The sequence below is a fragment of the Pleuronectes platessa genome, chromosome 23 (assembly GCF_947347685.1).
Source record: "Pleuronectes platessa chromosome 23, fPlePla1.1, whole genome shotgun sequence".
NCBI lineage: Eukaryota > Metazoa > Chordata > Actinopteri > Pleuronectiformes > Pleuronectidae > Pleuronectes > Pleuronectes platessa.
Genome location: NC_070648.1, coordinates 11,558,082 through 11,576,827, shown reverse-complemented (window position 1 = coordinate 11,576,827; position 18,746 = coordinate 11,558,082). Strand labels below are relative to the sequence as shown.

The window sequence follows — 18,746 nt, the reverse complement described above, 5'->3', positions numbered from 1 at the left end:
GCTGATGGCCAGCAGGGAGTGCAGACTCCTTATAGTTAACAATTCCCATGCAGTTTGGAGTGGCCCTGTAAAAGATGTAGTTAAGGTGGGCTCTTCTGGTGTAATTCTACGGAAGCAGGCTGCATTAACATGAAATGGTGACATAATTATTTTTGGTTGCAAATGCTACATGCTTCTGCATAATGCCAATCTTCAGACTTAAGGTGTACTCTGGATCTTACATAAATACACAAGACTAAATATTAGGAAATGCATAGGGAAGGTTAGATCTCCATTAAAAACTTTCTTGTGAAATACATTTCTGATAAAGTAGAAGTATTTTAAGCACATTTGATTTCTGTTGTGTGGTTATGAGCTGCAGGCCCATCTTCCTGTGGTTGAAACTTGTTCACTTTTAGCTGTTGTCTACAGCTCTGGTTAGGAATAACAAGCAAGGCTTTGGTGCTTGTGCATGCCCACACATCTGAGCTGTGACCACCCAGTGCTGTCTCTTCCTGTCAAACAAGTGAAGAAACCCTGACTCACTCTAAGTCTAAGATCTCCACTGCTGCAGTCCTCCATCGAACTCACTATGAGAGACTCTGGACAGCCTTCAGTGTCTCTGCTGGCTCCACTTCCACCAAACACCAATTATAAACCACATTTAGTTTGTCAGACAGAGGAAGATAAAGAAACATGAGAACTAACTGCAAACATTAATTTAATGAAATGTTGCAGTAATAAGATGAAGGCAAGAAGTTAAGATATAAGATAAGAAGTTGAGTTAAGTTTTGTAAAGATAATTTAAGTTAATTTATAAGAAGACAAGATACTTTAAGTTATAAGAAAAGTCAAGATAATTTAAGTGAAGTTAAATGAAGCCAATATAAGATCAGAGGTTAAGCTAAGCTCACTGAATTAGAATGCTTCTGTGGTGGGGCCATTGATGTCACTGAATGGAAACACCAAGGCATTGTTTGTGGTTATGGTGCATCGAGTCGAAGGCCAGTCTTCCTGTAGTTGTGGCTGATGTGCAATGTCTTAGACACGCAGGGGATGAAATGAAGCTATCAGACAACTCGCTTTCAAATGTTTATTGCAACAGTAGAACAGGTCATTGTTTGGTGTCTATAGGCTCCAACTTAATCACTCCCCCAGATATGATTACATAGATATTGACGCAGCAGCTGATGTGTTTCTGAAACGACTCTGTAGCAGTGAACTAGTCAGAGTCAGACAAACCTTTGACCTTAACCCTTGACTGTTCTGTTGCTTTCTGTCAAACAAGTGATGTTCCACCAGACTGCAGACGTCCATCTGGGTGATGGTGGAAATACATTTTATTTGAATTGAAAATGTGGAACATGGTGGCATCTGATCTTGGTGATGGATCGTGATCGTGGATTAGGATCACAACAATACTGCTTGATATACAATATGAGCAGAAATGTCCTGCTGTTTTGTTCATGTATGAAAGGCAAACACTGCAGGAAGTCCGGTCCCCATTCTCCTGACATCCCCCGGAGGTCATGACTAAAACAAAACTGGACAGTCATCAACACCAAGATACACATGTACAATGAGAAGATAAAATTGTGGCAAAGATATCACAATCATTTTTCACAACATCTTGTTACAGTGTTGGCAACTGCTCCCATCCACAAACAGCAGACTGACGACAACGCCTCAGTTCCTCTCTGAGCTTCAGTTCCGGTGGTTTCTTGAGTGCATGGTGGTGGCGTACACAACATTAGGCTCCGGCTCTCTCTCTCTAGCAGGCCTTCTGCTCCGCTCTGCTCTTGGAAGGAAACTCAGTCCTGCGTAGTTCAGGTCATCAGAGCCCACATTCTGTAAATAGAAGTATTCAGTGACTTATATCCCCCTGAGTTGTCTGTGTGGCATTACATGAAACCACTACTTGATGACTGAAAGACTTGGATCCATGTTAATCTATGGTTCAACTTTGATTACCTTACTGTCTTGTAGATCCTGTGCCTCTTTATGTGCTAAATGACAGAAACAATACATCTGGTCAGGAGTCAGGGAGCTTTGTATCGGCAAAGTTGGAATAAAAAACACATAAATACCTGTATGAAGTTTCCAGATTTTAAGAACCAGAGCGATGATGATTATAATGAGGATGATAATCAGACCGCCCATGAGGATCTCAATGGTCAGATTTGCTTGTTCATCAGACTTTTCTACAAGAAAGATACATTTTTGAGCGTTGAGACCAAAGACTGTATAAAGATGGACGACGCGGCTCCACTTCTACTTTTCACCTCGTCTTTAAAGCATCAGATAACAAATAACAAAACACTTGAGCATACATCAGTGTGATTACAACTACCTCCAATGACAGAAACCGTCTATCTTATTTTGGTCCATGTCCAGTTTGCTAACAATGAGGGGGCTGATGGCGTTGTCCATCTTTTTATACAGTCTGTGGTGCAGACAAATGCTATCACCATCACAAAGTCTTCAGCAGAGATTACATTTCTTTAGATCTAAATATAATAATAAACAGTTATTATCAACTAATAACATTGTATAAAACAAACAGGAAAATATTATTTGATGTGTATTTTAACTTAAGTTCACGACCTATATGGCAGCCAGCCACTAGGTGGCGATCAAGCCGCTTTGACTTCTTTTTGCAGGAACTGGCGTGTATCTAGTTCAGACCAGCTCTTATTTCAAGACGCATAAAATATATTTCCCCTATAACAAAACACCAACAAAACTGTGCAGCGATCTTACCTTTAACCTTTAAATACGTTACACTGTAAACTCCTGGGAATTTGCTGGAGTCGGTGCCCACCTTATAGCCACATATATAGAGTCCAGAGTCAGATAAATCCACTTGTTTGATTTGGAGAAAGACGTTACTGACGTTGGACGTCATGTTGAACTTTTCTTCTTCAAACCCATCGAAGTACGATGCAACTGTGTTATGGGAGAGCATGGAGGAGATGTGGCTGGTGTTGGATCCGTTTTCCAGTCTGAACCATGATATGTAAGAGGGGGAATTCGCGTAGTTGGTACACAGCAGCGTGACCTCTTCACCGGTCTGGACCTCCACAACGTGAAATTCACAACGTGAGACAGAGATCCAACCTGAAACAAACAAGATTCTGACATTTATCTGTTTGGGTGGAGAGAGGTTGTTGCAAGGGAAATCTTGCAGGTTGAAGTTTTTTCTGGAGATGGATGATGTCAGAAGTATTAATTGTCTCTTTACCTGATGCATCGGGGGAGAAAGGAGTATTATACACCTTCAAAGTCAAGATGGCTACATAGCATTAGTCAATTTGTGGAGTGTCTCTCTATCCCGTCTTAGGCCACCTGCTGTTTGTCTAAACACTAGGTCTTACAGATACTGCAAAAGAGTAATAGAGGCCTAATAACAAAGTGGATGAAGGACAATTAAACTAAGTCAACAAAATAGATCTAAACCATTAAAAATCATAAAAGTTGGCTGTTGATATATTGAGAAAATATAGATGTACTTACTGAGGATAGCTGACAGGAGGGTGAAGTTCATTGTCGTGCGCATGGTGCGACAGCACTGCTGTAATGTTCGTCACTGAACTGTGTTTCAAAGACAAGTGGTCTCAGTGTAAAGAGGCGGGGAACAGGCTGACAATACACAGGTCATCACGTATTTGATGCATGTTACAGAGGATCTTATTATATATTAACCACTTTCTAAAAGGGACACTTCTATTTCCTCATGCCTGCACTGTTTTTCAAGAAGGTTTCCATTTGCCAAACAGTTTTCATGGTGATGTCAGTTTAAGAGTAACTTGCATTTAAATGGTCGAGAGTCAAGGTGAGATTTTAGGAGAGAAAAAGACTTAACTTTATGAAAATAAAGTTCAGTCAGACAACTCACGTTCAAAAATGTAATATATTTATTACAACAGATTTAGTGTTTGGCGTCTAGGCTCAAACTTAATCACTCCCCATATGAATACACAGGAATGATGGGAGTGATGAGCAAATACTTGTAACCCCCCGTTGGAGCCTGCAGGTGGATGCTGGGGTGGTTTAGGGGCTGAAGCAACTGATGGCAATACTGCAGCAGTAGTGCATGCAAGAGGGGTTGATGGGAAATGTCTCTCTGGTTAAATAGATCTCCTGATAAAGTGGGTGTGTATTATAGATGGTTGTGGAGACTGAGGTATGTCACATGATGTATGTAACATGATTGGCGCAGCGCAGCTCGAGTTGCCTGCCAGAACTAGATCGCCGGCTTCACCACATTTGTTATATTGTGAGAAAAACAACATGAAAAAAATATATTCAGAATATATATATATGTAACCCAACTGTTACTGATGCAAAAGTTAAAACGTTACACCACAAAATATGACGTAATTTTCTGGCTTCATAGTGTCATCTAAGCCTTCATGATGATGTCACTTATCATATGACATCATTAACTATTTATATATTAACACTACACATACCATTCTGTACATGACCTTTGGCCTTTGTCCAGTCCTTATCTGGAGATATTTCACATTTATGAAATTGGAGCAGATTAAAGTAAATCACAGCTTGGTGGAGTGGAATGATTCACTTCCTGCCGAGGTCCTGACGGATGATTAAAGTGTCACACAGACTGACCCACTTAACAGCCAATCAGCTGCAACCTCATTTTTACACTGTTGTATGCTCTTTTGTCACAAAATGTTCATTTCCCAAGAAAACGGCATCCTTCAAACACACAGTGATCAGTGTGAACACATCTCTGTACCGGGGTCTCCCTCACACAGCTGTTCATACCACCTGCAGAGGACCAACCTCAGGGCCTCTGACGCCGGGACCTACTACTGCGCTGTGGTCTCCTTTGGCGAGATAGTGTTTGGCAAAGGAAGCAAGCTGCTGATCCCAGACGACCAAACGGCACAGATGAGAACCTTGGTTTGGCTCTCCATCATTAGAACTGGGATTCTCTTGCTCTGTCTCACAGTGTGTCTCTTGGTTTACTTCACAAACGGCTCAGTTCGTCCTTAAAGCTCCGACTTCAACAAGTTATTTTAACTTAAAGGTTCAGTGTGTAAGATTTGGGGGAAAGGGATCTATTGGCAGAAAGTGAATATAAAAGAATCCTACTGATGTTTTCACTTGTGTGTTTCATCTAAATTGTACTAATTGTTCTTTTCTTTATCCTAGAATTGGTCCTTAATATTAAAATACTTTGAATACCATCAGGAGTGGGTCCTCTCTACGGAGGACGCCATGTTTTTACAGTAGCCCAGACTGGACAAACTAAACACTGTTAGAGTTTTTTTAACAACTGAAGCTACCACAGTTTCTCTTTCATGTTTGGAAAGGGGGGGGTGAGGTGAGGGGTATCCATTTCACAGTCGCAGTTAAGAAATATCACAAAGACAAAATGTGAAATGTTAGATTCATCTTTTTTTTGGCCATTTCACACACTTGTTTAAGCTTTTTATTGCTTTTTAACATGAAATATAAAAATACAGGCATGCACATGTATATATTGCAAAGACAAATAAATAAATTTAAAAAAGCAATAAAAAACAACGAGTGACGCCACACTGCTTCACAGCGACCAATGTGAACTGCTCACTTCTTCAAACCCCACTTGAGAAACCAAACATGAGAACCCAGGTGACATCATCAGGGTGGATAAGACATTCTGCATATACATGACGCAGAAAAGCTGACGTTTGATCAGCTTTGTAAAGTTGGTGGAATTTGCCTTTAAATGAATTACAGATTGTTAACCCTCCCTCACGGTGCAGTGAACAAACCAACCTCAAGCTACTGTTCTGGGGACATCCTGTTTCAAACCGCAGAGACACAAACAAACGAGAGGGTCTGAGAACTTTTCTCTTGTTGCCTCTTACACCTTGTGACAGAAAGTTGAATTATCCACCTACGTAGAATTCTCTTTGGCCTTTCATGTGCACATATCGTACACTAGTGCAGTGCCTGTTCTAAACATGCGTGTTTGGAGTGAGCTGTTCGCTTGTGATGCAATGAAGCTGTTGTGCATCCGTGATGATGCAGATTGTGTTTTTTGCACCAGTGTGATTTTTAGTATGAATTTGATATATTACTGTTCACCTGTGTGATTGAAGTATTTACTTTTTTTTTTTTTTTCAGACTGTACATCTTGGCTATTTTACAAGCTTCAGACAACTTTTCAAAATAAAAGCTCTGTAATTCAGCTAAGTATAAAGCATTACAGCAACCTAAACAAACGCTGTACAAAAAAAAAAAAACAAAGACACATTACCAAACAGGAATTGATTAGAAGAAAATAACAAAAAAACTACAGGTGGTGTCCCTCAAATACATCAAAATGAAAGTAAACCTGAAAATTTGTAAGGAGAACAAAATTCATATATTTTCATATAGTGAATTAAAGCAAACGTCTAAATAAATAGTCAATTAATGTACAAACACCTAAAAAATCTTAACTCCAATCACAAAGTATTTGTACTTCCCACCTCTGATTATTACATTTCACAGCAAAATCTTTCAGTTTGATCTGTTAGGGCTTTTGTGTTTCCCTTCGTTGCACACAGCATGCGAACAGTCACAGTGCTCTCACCTTATCCACCACAGAGAGTCAGAGCAAAAGCCAAACACTGAGAAGTGGCCAGTTTAAAGGCTGCACCATCTGTTTATGTATTCGGTTAGAGGAAGATATAGATCAGAGGGGACTTTTGAGCAGGATCTGATACATTTTTTTCGTGGTAGCTTTAAGCACTGCACACCTATATTGAGGTTTTGAGATATGCATCTCTGAGATCCCTGTGGCCCCCAACGTCCTCACTTCAGAAAGTTGAAGATAGCATCAAATGACCCTGCCCCTTTAGTAGTTAACATTTTTGGTTGGTACACTAGGTTGTGTTAACACTTCTGGCCACAAGTAAATTACAAAAAACTGCTTGTATGTGACATGTGGTCACCATGTTTCCAACAGATAGCTGTGGTCTGTGAATAATGAAAGCTCGGCTTCATGAGAAAGCTCACGCTTCAGCAGGATGCACGTTGTCCACTTTTATCTGCACTACTTTGAATGCAGAGACACAGTAGAAATTGAGTCGTGCACACACAAATAAAATTAAACTTGTTTTATTTAGATGATACCAAGCTGAAGCTTTACATGTTTCACACGGAGGTAAAGATCTAATTTACAGGACTGTTCTGATGTCAGTAAAGACATAATGTGGTGATTAAACACAGAGACATATACAGAAGCTGTCCAGCTCTACTGCCTCACACTCAAGTACACACATTCACTCCAGGTATCATCCCTCTGTCCTCTGGATCTGTTCATCTGTATCTCCCTGTGAGCAATGTAGCAGGGGTCGTCTTCATTCTGCTCATCCTGTGTATGAGAAACAGTCAGTCATGTTGTTGGCCATGATAGAAAATGTGCACAAGTGTTTGAAGAGTAACACAACAGCTCATCTTTACCTTTGCATTAATTTTGGAGGATGCAGCATGGGGATCTGAAAAGACAGAAAGACTTTTTAATGTCATATAATGATCACTGGGATCATGAGGAACAGATAATGAGGATCACCCCACCTGAGCCCTGGCAGCAGTTTGTCTTGAGCGCTCTTTGTGCTGTGTAAGCCAGAGAAACAACCAGGATTGTGGTGAACGCCAAAGCTCCGCTCAGGAAATACACCAAGGGAAGATAGTCCACCACCTCTGCAGAGACCCAGACATCAGGAGACATTACTGAGCTTTCCACCACTATTTAACAATTGTGACAATCTTGGCTGAAGTTCTAGTTACCTTCAAAGTCCACTTTGGTCCCGTCTCCAAACACAATGTTTCCACATGCAGCGACAGCACAGTAGTAGGTCCCAGCATGAGAACGGTTCAGTCTCTCCATTGACAAGTTGTAGACACAGGTGTGTGTCTGTGTGTCAGGTTTCCTCTCGCACTGATGGTTCCTGTCTCCATGGGTGTAAATGAGTCCAGGCTGAGGTTCTTCAGAGTTCTTGACCCAGTAAACACTGTGTTCTCCATCACAGGTCCCAGTGTGAACTGTACAGCTGAGAGTCACAGAGCCTCCTGGCTGGATGCTCTCAGACTGATGCACCACAGCCTGGATGTTAGACCCTGAACCTTTCACACTGACAGTGACGCCCTCCATAAACTCAAGCACATGTGAACGACTCTGTAAACAGTAGTAAGTAGCTGAGTCTGAAAGCTGCAGATCTGAGATATTTAGGTGACTCGCATTATCCATATTTTCCACAGTGAAGCGGTGATTGTCCTTGAATTCATTCAATAACGGAATACTTTTAGTGGATTTGTACGTCACTGAGATAATTCGAGGTTTTTGTCCTGGTGTTTGTTTGTACCAATACATTTTTTTTTCATCCCTCTCATAGAAACATTGCAAAGTCAAGTTGTCTCCAACATCAGCTGATATAAATCCACTGACTTGAGGAGACAAGATAAATTGATGCATCTGAACTGAGGAGAAAAAGGAGAAAAGCTAAATAACTGTTAATGTTATGAGAAATTAAATCGTGATCAGCATCAGGACTGACTGAATATTTAAAAAACACACAACTCACCCATTTTCCCCAAGACGAAACATGTCAGGTAGAGAACGAACTTCGGAGATGTATTCATGTTGAAATCGTTGTGTTGAATGACAAACAGCCCGACACTTTCTCCTCTCTTCAGAGTAAAGACTTGTGTTGATTGGCCAGCAGGGCAACACTGATCACATGATCACTGCCACCTTTGATATTAATCTTTTTTCTTTGAAAAGAGTCACAGTATTACTGGATAAAAATGTTAAAGATTAGAAAAAGTTGTGAAAAAAATACATAGTCTAGCATGAATAAATAAGAAACAGTAGGTAAGATCGGAAAGAGATTAAAATATATTAATAAAAGTTAGAGTTGAAGTCAGACCCGAAGGACTAAGACAGCACATCTATAAAATGTATCTTTAAAGAGGATAAGGAGTTTTGAAAAATCTTCCGATGGAGATCTGTCTGACAAAGAGGGGGGGCTCTAACAGAAAAGACCTGGTCCCCTTTGGTACTGAAGCCGGGAATGTGGAGTGGTTATTAGGGCCTTTGCCGTGGACCTGAGGTTACAACAGGGACCACATGGTATCAAAAAGTCAGAAGTCATCAATAAAATAATAGAATAAATTCTAAAATGTTCTACTACTCTACAATTTAGGCAATGAAGAGAAGTGATGAAAGAATCCTGGATCAGCCCCTTTTGTCCAGATCTGCATCTCAATTTAATGGGTTGTTTCTTGGTCCATGTCCTGTCCTTCTCCCAAGCAACCAACCAACCAAGACAGGGGTGAAAACATAACCTCCTTAGTGGAGGTAACAATTCTAACATAAGAGTAACATCAACACTGCTTGATGAGAGCATTGCTGATTTAGTTTTCCGTCAACTTCTGTTAATTTCATTGCTTTTCACTTAAAGTAGTCTTCTGGGTTGTAGTGAAGACACTGCAGAGACTTCCTGATTGAAAGTGCTCAGACAAAGAGAGCAGAAGGTCTTTTGACCACACGGAGGCTAAATACAGATCCTCACATGTCAGGTAGGAAATTGGGCTTAAGTTCAAGAAGTATATTCTATATTTAGTGGGAGTGGAAAATATGGCAACTGACAACATCAAATCATTGATTTAAAATCAATGATTTAATTTTAATTTTTTTTTGCATAGAGAAGCTTTACATTCATCATGTATGGAAGTGTAAGATGTTCAGCTCTACTGCTTTAACACTGGTGTACACGCATTCACTCCCGTCACCGTCTGTTTGTCTTCTTGCTCTGCTGGAGCTGTGCTCCATTAAAGCAGCATAATGTGGATGTCATGGTTTTATCTTTTGAGTGTTTAGTTTCCGCCTCTTTTTGAAGAGTGTTTTCAGTTCATTAGTACCTCCTTGTGTTTCATGTATATCCTTGTGTTTATGTTTGTATGTGTTGTTGCTTCTGTGTCCCTGTTTTTTCCACTCCCTGTGTTCTGTTTTCTGTTTTATTTTGTAGGCCCTGCTCCTAGAGTGTTTTCTTTCTTCACTTCCTGTCTCTGTGATTGCCTGCATCAGTTCTTATGTGTTCCACCTTTGTTCAATTGCCCCTGCCTTCCCTGTGTGTATATAGGTCTCTGTGCTTCCTGTTGTCGGTTTGTTGTTGTATGTTTGTCGTGATCCCTTTTGCTTGTCGTTATGCCCTGTCCTAGTATCTGTCTAACTGCCTGCCGTAATCTCCTGTCCTGTCTATATGCTTCATCTCCTGTGCTTGCTTGGTCTGTTCTTCTCGTAAACTTCCAGTGTTTTCCTCTGTGTTACCTTTTTTTTCTTTTGACTTTTAGAGATTCTCTTTTGTTTGTTGGCCATCAAAAGGACACCTTTAGTTTAAACTCTGCATCCTGGGGCCACTTGCCTAACTGAACCTGACAGTGGGTTGTTTGCAACTTGATGACCCTGCTAATTAAAAATAAAAGAGTAATTTGCCTTATTATGAGGACGTGTGTCTAAACGTAACATGTGATATTGAAACCAGCATTAATGTATTTCATTAAAGAACATTCATCCAATTTTGTTTATAGCTAAAAAAATTCATAAAAGTATGTCGTAGAAATTCAAAGCTACTAAAGTAGTGCAACACTAAAACTTACCTCCATATTCAGAGCTGCTGCAGCTGCTTGAGATTCTAGTTTGTGACAAAAGACAACAACAAAAGTCGTGTTCAAGATGCTCACTGGAAGTTAGGTGATTCTATTGACTTAGTTAGAACAGAAGTAATAAAGTAAATGTGTCAATCACTAGAAGTGTTTGAGGAGGACTCACTAATTACAAGGAATACATCTGAAGTAGCATTGGGGCGTTAACACAGGACAAGAAAACAGTCCATTCCAAACAGGCAGGTTTACTATGGACACAACAGTATTAGTATAAAAAGCTTGTAGGTGCGACAACATCATTTGTGGTTTCCTGCACTGCACACTTTCACTGCTTTATGCTGAGTACACACATTCAGCCTTTCTGTGGTCCATCTGTCGTCTTGACCTGTTAGGGAAGTTAATATTCAAAGCAACATAATAGAGGTCGTCTGTATCTCGGTAACCCTAGGTCCAAAACACACAGAGACGAATTAGGATATTGGTCTGAAAAGATAATTTAAACAGTAATAGGAAGTTTGAAAGGCCATTAATGGATCATTGAGATAAGTATCACCTGTGGATTTGTTTTGGGGGAGCTGATGACTCTCGATATAAATCACACAAAAGGTTATATTTAGTGAATATATATATATACATATCTGTATGTTTATGACCAGACTTTATATACAGTCTAATGTCAATATGTATAAGCCTGTAGCAAATGACCCCGCCCCTTTGGTAGGTAACATTTTGGTTGGTACACACAATGATAGTAAGTCATACAAACCTTACTAAAGCAATTTGAGGTGGTGTTAACACTTCTGGCCACAAGTAAATAAAAAAAAAAAAAACTTCTTGTATGTGACATGTGGTCACCATGTTTCCAACAGATAGCTGTGGTCTGTGAATAATGAAAGCTCGGCTTCAAGTAAGCTCACGCTTCAGCAGGATGCACGTCGTCCACTGTTACCTGCACTACTTTGAATGCACAGACACAGTAGAAATGAGTCATGCACACACAAATACAAATTTAACTTGTTTTATTTAGATGATAACAAACTGAAGCTTTAAATGTTTCACACGGAAGTAAAAGACTGTTCTTATGTCATTAAAGTCAGAATGTGGTGATGTAAACACAGAGAACAATACAGAAGGTGTCCAGCTCTACTGCCTCACACTCAAGTACACACATTCACTCCAGGTATCATCCCTCTGTCTTCTGGATCTGTTCATCTGTATCTCCCTGTGAGCAATGTAGCAGGGTCGTCTTCACTCTGCTCATCCTGTGCATGAGAAACAGTCAGTCATGTTGTTGGCCATGACAGACAATGTGCACAAGTGTTTGAACAGTAACACAACAGCTCTTCTTTACCTTTGCATTTATTTTGGAGGTTTGAGCATGGGGATCTGAAAATACAGAAGGAGAGGTTGCCTCTGCCATATGCCCCCAGGCTGCCCAGCCATCTGTACGATGGCGAGAGGGAAATATATGGCATGGTATATTACTATGAGAAGTACCGAGTATTTTTAATGCTTGACATGTAAGTTAGGATTAAAATTTTTTTATTGTATTTTAAAGTTTGAACATTTAGTGTTCTGATGTGGTTTGTAACCTTAGACAGCTGAACCATTTCAGCAGCAGTTTCTAGGCGATACATGTGACTGTAAACTCAACTGAATCCTATTTGGTATTTAATCTAGTCTGCATCTATGTGGCGATCCTGTGAAAACCTAAACTGTTGAGACTCGTGTTGTAAATTAAGCCAATATAAGATCAGAAGTTAAGCTAAGCTCACTGAATTAGAACGCTGATGTGGTGGGGCCCTTGATGTCACTGAATGGAAACACCAAGGCATTGTTTGTGGTTATGGTGCATCGAGTTGAAGACCAGTCTTCCTGTAGTTGTGGAAGATGTGCAATGTCTTAGACACGCAAGTAATTAAATAAAGTTCTGTCAGACATCTCGCTTTCAAATATTTATTGCAGCAATAGAACAGGTCATTGTTTGGTGTCTATAGGCTCCAACTTAATCACTCCCCCAGATATGATTACATAAATATGATGGAAGTGATGAACAAACACTCATAACCCTCATAGGAGCCTACAGGTGGATGCTGGGTTGATGGAGGGGCTGAAGCAAATGGCAGCAATATTGACGCAGCAGCTGATATGTTTCTGAAACGACTCTGCAGCAGTGAACTAGTCAGAGTCAGACAAACCTTTGACCCTAACCCTTGACTGCTCTGTCGCTCCCTGTCAAACGAGTAATGTTTCACCAGACTGCAGACTTCCACCTAGGTGATGGTGGAAATACACTTTAATTTAACTGAAAATGTGGATCATGGTGGCATCTGATCGTGGTGATGGATCGTGATCGTGAAGGGGGACACTGATATTAGATAGTGGTGGTGGATCGTGTTCTTGATGGCAGCTGATCGTGGATTATGATTACAACAATACTGCTTGATATACAATATGATAGGAAAATCTCCTGCTGTTTTGTTCATGTATGAAAGGCAAACGCTGCAGGAAGTCTGATCCCCATTCTCCAGACATCGCCGGAGGTCGTGACTAATACAAAACTCTGGACAGTCATCAACATCTTTTCCAGCCTTTTGCCTTTTTTCTTTTGCACCAAGATACACATGCACAACGAGAAAATAAAGACTTGAGTTTAAGTAAGATTTTCTGTGGCACAGATATCACAATTACATTTCACATCTTGTCACAGTGATGTCAACTGCTCCCATCCACAAATGGCACAAAAGCTAAAAAGCAGACTGAAGGCAACGCCTCAGTTCCTCTCTGAGCTCTGAGCTGGTTTCTTGAGTGCATGGTGGTGGCGTAGACAACATTAGGCTCCGGCTCTCTCTCTCTAGCAGGCCTTCTGCTCCGCTCTGCTCTTGGAAGGAAACTCAGTCCTGCGTAGTTCAGGTCATCAGAGCCCACATTCTGTAAATAGAAGTATTCAATGACTTATATCACCCTGAGTTGTCTGTGTGGCATTACATGAAACCACTACTTGATGACTGAAAGACTTGGATCCATGTTAATCTATGGTTCAAGTTTGATTACCTTACTTTCTTGTAGATCCTGTGCCTCTTTATGTGCTAAATGACAGAAACAATGCATCTGGTCAGGAGTAGGGGAGTGTTGTATTGTCAAAGTTGGAATAAAAACGCATAAATACCTGTATGAAGTTTCCAGATTTTAAGAACCAGAGCGATGATGATTATAATGAGGACGATAATCAGACCGCCCATGAGGATCACCATGGTAAGATTTGCTTGTTCATCAGACTTTTCTAAACAAAGATACATTTTTGAGTGCTGAGACCAAAGACTGTGTAAAGATGGACGACGTGGCTCCACTTCTACTTTTCACCTCGTCTTTAAAGCATCAGATAACAAATAACAAAACACTTGAGCATACATCAGTGTGATTACAACTACCTCAAATGACAGAAACCGTCTATCTTATTTTGGTCCATGTCCAATTTGCTAACAATGAGGGGGCAGGGTTTATGAACTATGTTGCAGCCAGCCACCAGGTAGCGACAGTGACGCTTGGGCCTAACTTTTGTGGTGCTCTCATGTCGTCCATCTTTTTATAAAGTCTATGGTGCAGACAAATGCTATCACCATCATAAAGGCTTCAGCAGAGATTACATTTCTTTAAATATAAACATGTCATAATTGTATTATTACCTGCTAACGTTGTCTAAAACAAACAAGCCGGCATAAAATCTATTTCCCCTATAACAAAACACAGACAAAACTCTGCAGCGATCTTACCTTTAACCTTTAAATATGTTGCACTGTAAACTGCTGGGGATTTTCTGTAGTCTCTGCCCATGTTATAGCCACATATATAGAGTCCAGAGTCAGATAAATTCACTTGTTTGATTTGGAGAAAGACGTTACTGACGTTGGACGTCATGTTGAACTTTTCTTTTTCAAACCCATCGAAGTACGATGCACCTCTCTCAAGGGAGAGCATGGAGGAGATGGGGCTGGTGTTAGATCCGTTTTTCAGTCTGAACCATGATATGTCAGAGAGGGAACTGGTGTAGTTGGTACACAGCAGCGTGACCTCTTCACCGGTCTGGACCTCCACAACGTGAAATTCACAACGTGAGACAGAGATCCAACCTGAAACAAACAAAATTCAGATATTTCTCCGTTTGGGTGGAGAGGTTGTTGCAAGGGATATATGTATCAAGTCAAGATGGCTACATAGCATGAGTCAATTTACTTTACTTTAACAAAATAGATATAAACCATTAAAAATCATTAAAATTGGCTGTTGATATATTGAGAAAAAAATAGATGTACTTACTGAGGATACAGAGTATAGCTGACAGGAGGGTGAAGTTCATTGTCGTGCGCATGGTGCGACAGCACTGCTGTAATGTTCGTGACTGAACTGTGTTTCAAAGACAAGTGGTCTCAGTGTAAAGAGGCGGGGAACAGGCTGACAATACACAGTACTGTCATCATGTATTTGATGCATGTCACAGAGGATCTTATTATATATTATCCACTTTCTAAATGTGAACTTTTATTTCCACATGCCTGCACAGTTTTTCAAGAAGGTATCCATTTGCCAAACAGTTTTCATGGTGATGTGTCAGTTTAAGAGTAACTTGCATTTAAATGGTCGAGAGTCAAAGTGAGATTTTAGGAGAGAAAAAGTCTTAAAAGAGACATATTATGAAAATTCCACTTTTGTAGTGCTTCTACACGTTAATTTGGGTATCTGGCGTGTCTACCGTCCCAAATCTCTGGAAAAAAACAACTCCCGCAATTTGTTGTGGTTCCTCTATGTCAGAAACTATACGATAGAGTGCGTTGAATGGGAATATGACCAGAATTGACGTCACAGTCGGTCTACATGGCATAGCCCCCCCCCCCCTGGAGGCGGAGATCTGGCGGAGGAGGAGACCAGGGTAAATTACGAGCCACAGCACCCTCCTCAACTCAAGGCGGCGGGTGTTAACTGGGGAGCTAGCCGAGGGGGGACGCTAACCAGCCGGGGAGCAGGGTGAGAGGCGGAGGAAACAGAGCCTGCGGTCGGGGTAAGTTAGAGCCACAGCCCCCTCCTCAGCTCGGGCTCGCTGGGTGATGTCGGGCTGTGGCTCTATGTCAGCGGCTTGCTTCTGGTGGACCTGTCGGTGTTTGTTTACGGTTAGCAGCAGCCGCCTGACTGATCTCCCCACGGACATTGGAGCGTTGACAGTGAGTGTCTTGTGTCGCAGTGAGTGTCTTCAACTAGAAAAGCTGTTGTTTTGTTTCGGTAATTGACGGTGACATGTAAGCTAGGTGGCGTTAGCCTCATAGCAATCAGTGCCCGGCTTGCCGGCCGGCGGCAGCGGCAGCGGGCAGACGGCTGCTCGGTGGCGGGTTGGACCCCGGCTGTCCCCGGGCGGCTCACTGCGAGGCTGGCGATGCTCCCACTGACTTCACACACCTGACAGCCGGACACGTCTCACCGGCTCAGGGTTCCCCACGTCTGCAGGGTATGTCTCATTTTCATCCTTGATCATTATCGATCTGTGACAAATCTCCAGCCTGTGTGTGACCATCTATGGTTAGCAGCAGTGAGCTAACGCTAGCTTGGTGTTAGTTTGTGTTTAAAGTTAAAGCACTTTCTGGAATGGCTGCTTGTGCACGTTTTTACAGCAGTATTGCATGTGGAACCCCGGACGAGAAGCATCGGACTGGGAGGTGGGGGGAGAGATCCCATTTTGGGTCCGGAGCGGAGGAACAATACTCTCGGAGTCGTAGCTTGGGTGTGTCGCCCCGGTAGAAGCACGGCTATAACTAGAAAACAATGCACTCGGAGGCTAACCCGAGTCGTTGCTTCTGTGTGTGTCGCCCCGGTTGAAACAGCAGGTATAACTTAACTTAATTATCACTATAATTATATACTGTATACACACATATCTAATGCATGTATTTAAATAATGTTCATCTTTATCAGAAGGTTTAGTAGTTTGAAAATTGTAGCTTCAATGAAGAAACACAACAAACAGATACAGAAATATATGTGTAGGACAGTGACTTAAAATGATTTTAACAACCTTACTTATGCTAAGGCAATTTAAGACGTGAAACTGGATGTGTGTGCGTGTGTGTGTGTGTGTCTGGGGCGGGGCGGTGAGAGGGGCGGGGGGGGCTGGGCACTCAAAACAGGTCAATCTGAGGAGGGCTGTTTTAGACAGGGTAAAAAGGGTGCTGTTTTAAATGATCCTTGAGGTATTTTGACCAAAAAATGTTACAGACATTTCATTAAGACCACAAGAAACCATATCAACTGTGGTAAAATGGGCATAATGTTTCCCCTTTAACTTTATGAAAATAAAGTTCTTATATTGTGAGAAAAATGTCTTTATTTTACGAGAATCCGTCAAATAGTCCGTAATGAAAAAAAAGCAAGCAATGAAGCGAGTTGCTGGTCCCAGACGACCAAACGGCACAGATGAGAACCAACTTGTATGTTCAGAGTGTAAGATTTGGGGGAAAGGGATCTATTGGCAGAAAGTGAATATAAAATAGATAATAATATAATAATTAGGGCTGTGAAATGATTACAATTTTTAATCAAATTAATCACAGGTTTCTATGGATTAATCATGATTAATCACATTACCGATTTTTTTCGGAATATTTTTGTGAAAACAAGATTTATGACATTTAACTTTTCTTTTGTGCTGCAACTCAGCAGTTCTTCAGCAGTTATCATTGCTTTTCCATATGGAACATTAATATAATCTTCATCCTAAACAGAATTCGGGCTCCTTAGCCAGTGTGTGGTTGAATAAAACTTTTTTTTTTAAATTAAACAGAAATTATTTGAGCTTCTTAGCCATAGGATGGTTGACATTTTTTATATTTTTTGTCACACAACCATTAACCACACCATGATACAATCTAATGCCTCTAAAGGCCCTCTTAGCTACTCGGTCTTTAGCCAGTTGGTGAGGCAAACTAACTTGTTCAAATTCTCTGACAGTAAAGCTGACCGCTTCTTTTGCACAATGTGTCCTGCGAGTGAGTCTGGTTTGGCGCATTCCACTTGAACGCCCCTCGCCGACCAACACATGCTTCGCGTTGCGGTGGTTAGGCGGGTATTGCTACGGTGAAACGATAACGTCTTCTCGCAGAGTGTGCATATCACCTTGGTTTTACTGAATGTTCGATCTTTGTTTTTTTGGAACACGATCTTCCCGTCCAGAAGGTCCTCAGGTTCATCAGAATTATCCATGTTGTTTGTTTGTTTGAATGGCAGCTGCCGTCTGACTGCATTAGAGCGGCGACTAGTGCAGAGGCGGCGGAATTGGAAGGTCCTTCTGCGCATGCGTTAAATGTGTTAAAAAAAACCAACGAATTAATCCTGTAATTTAATCATAACGCGTTAACGCGTTATTTTTCACAGCTCTACTTAAAATGGAAAAAAAACATTGACAAATTACCAAACAGGAAGTGATTAGAAGAAAATAACAAAAACAAATACAGGTAGTGTCCCTCAATACATCAAAATTAGAGTAAATCGGAAAATTTGTGAGGAGAAGAAATTACATAGAATTAAAGCAAAAACTCGAATTAAATAGTCAATTAAAGTATAGACACATCACTTCAAAATCTTTCAGTTTGCTCTGTTAGGGCTTTTGTGTTTTTCCCTTCCTTGCATACAGCATACGAGCTGCCTCTTGTAAAGATGACTTCTCTTTGTTAAACACTTCATTCTTCCTGTGTTAGAGTGACAGGACTTCATTTCCCACCAGCGGAAACCTGCTCACAGTCACAGTGCTCTCACCTTATCCACCACAGAGAGTCAGAGCAAAAGCCAAACACTGAGAAGTGGCCTGTTTAAAGGCTGCACCATATGTTTATGTATTCGGTTAGAGGAAGATATATATCAGAGGGGACTTTTGAGCAGGATCTGATTTAATTTATTTGTGGTAGCTTTTAGCACTGCACACCTATATTGAGGTTTTGAGATATGCATCTCTGAGATCCCTGTGGCCCCCAACGTCCTCACTTCAGAAAGTTGAAGATAGCATCAAATGACTCCGCCCCTTTAGTAGTTAACATTTTTGGTAGGTACACTAGGTTGTG

General features: G+C 41.0%; 1 protein-coding gene across 1 annotated transcript; it reads right to left on the bottom strand.

The window, feature by feature from the left end:
* Positions 1 to 1,085: 1,085 nt before the first annotated feature.
* LOC128430632 (uncharacterized) lies at positions 1,086 to 8,686 on the bottom strand. The gene is made up of 9 exons (XM_053416737.1): positions 8,565 to 8,686; positions 7,771 to 8,460; positions 7,558 to 7,683; positions 7,444 to 7,478; positions 7,247 to 7,354; positions 3,493 to 3,556; positions 2,740 to 3,096; positions 1,951 to 2,180; positions 1,086 to 1,827 (listed from the first exon to the last, which is right to left on the bottom strand). Exons 1-9 carry the CDS (start codon positions 8,620 to 8,622, stop codon positions 1,684 to 1,686), a joined length of 1,812 nt encoding a protein of 603 aa, XP_053272712.1. The 5' UTR covers positions 8,623 to 8,686; the 3' UTR covers positions 1,086 to 1,683.
* Between the last annotated feature and the right edge of the window lie 10,060 nt (positions 8,687 to 18,746).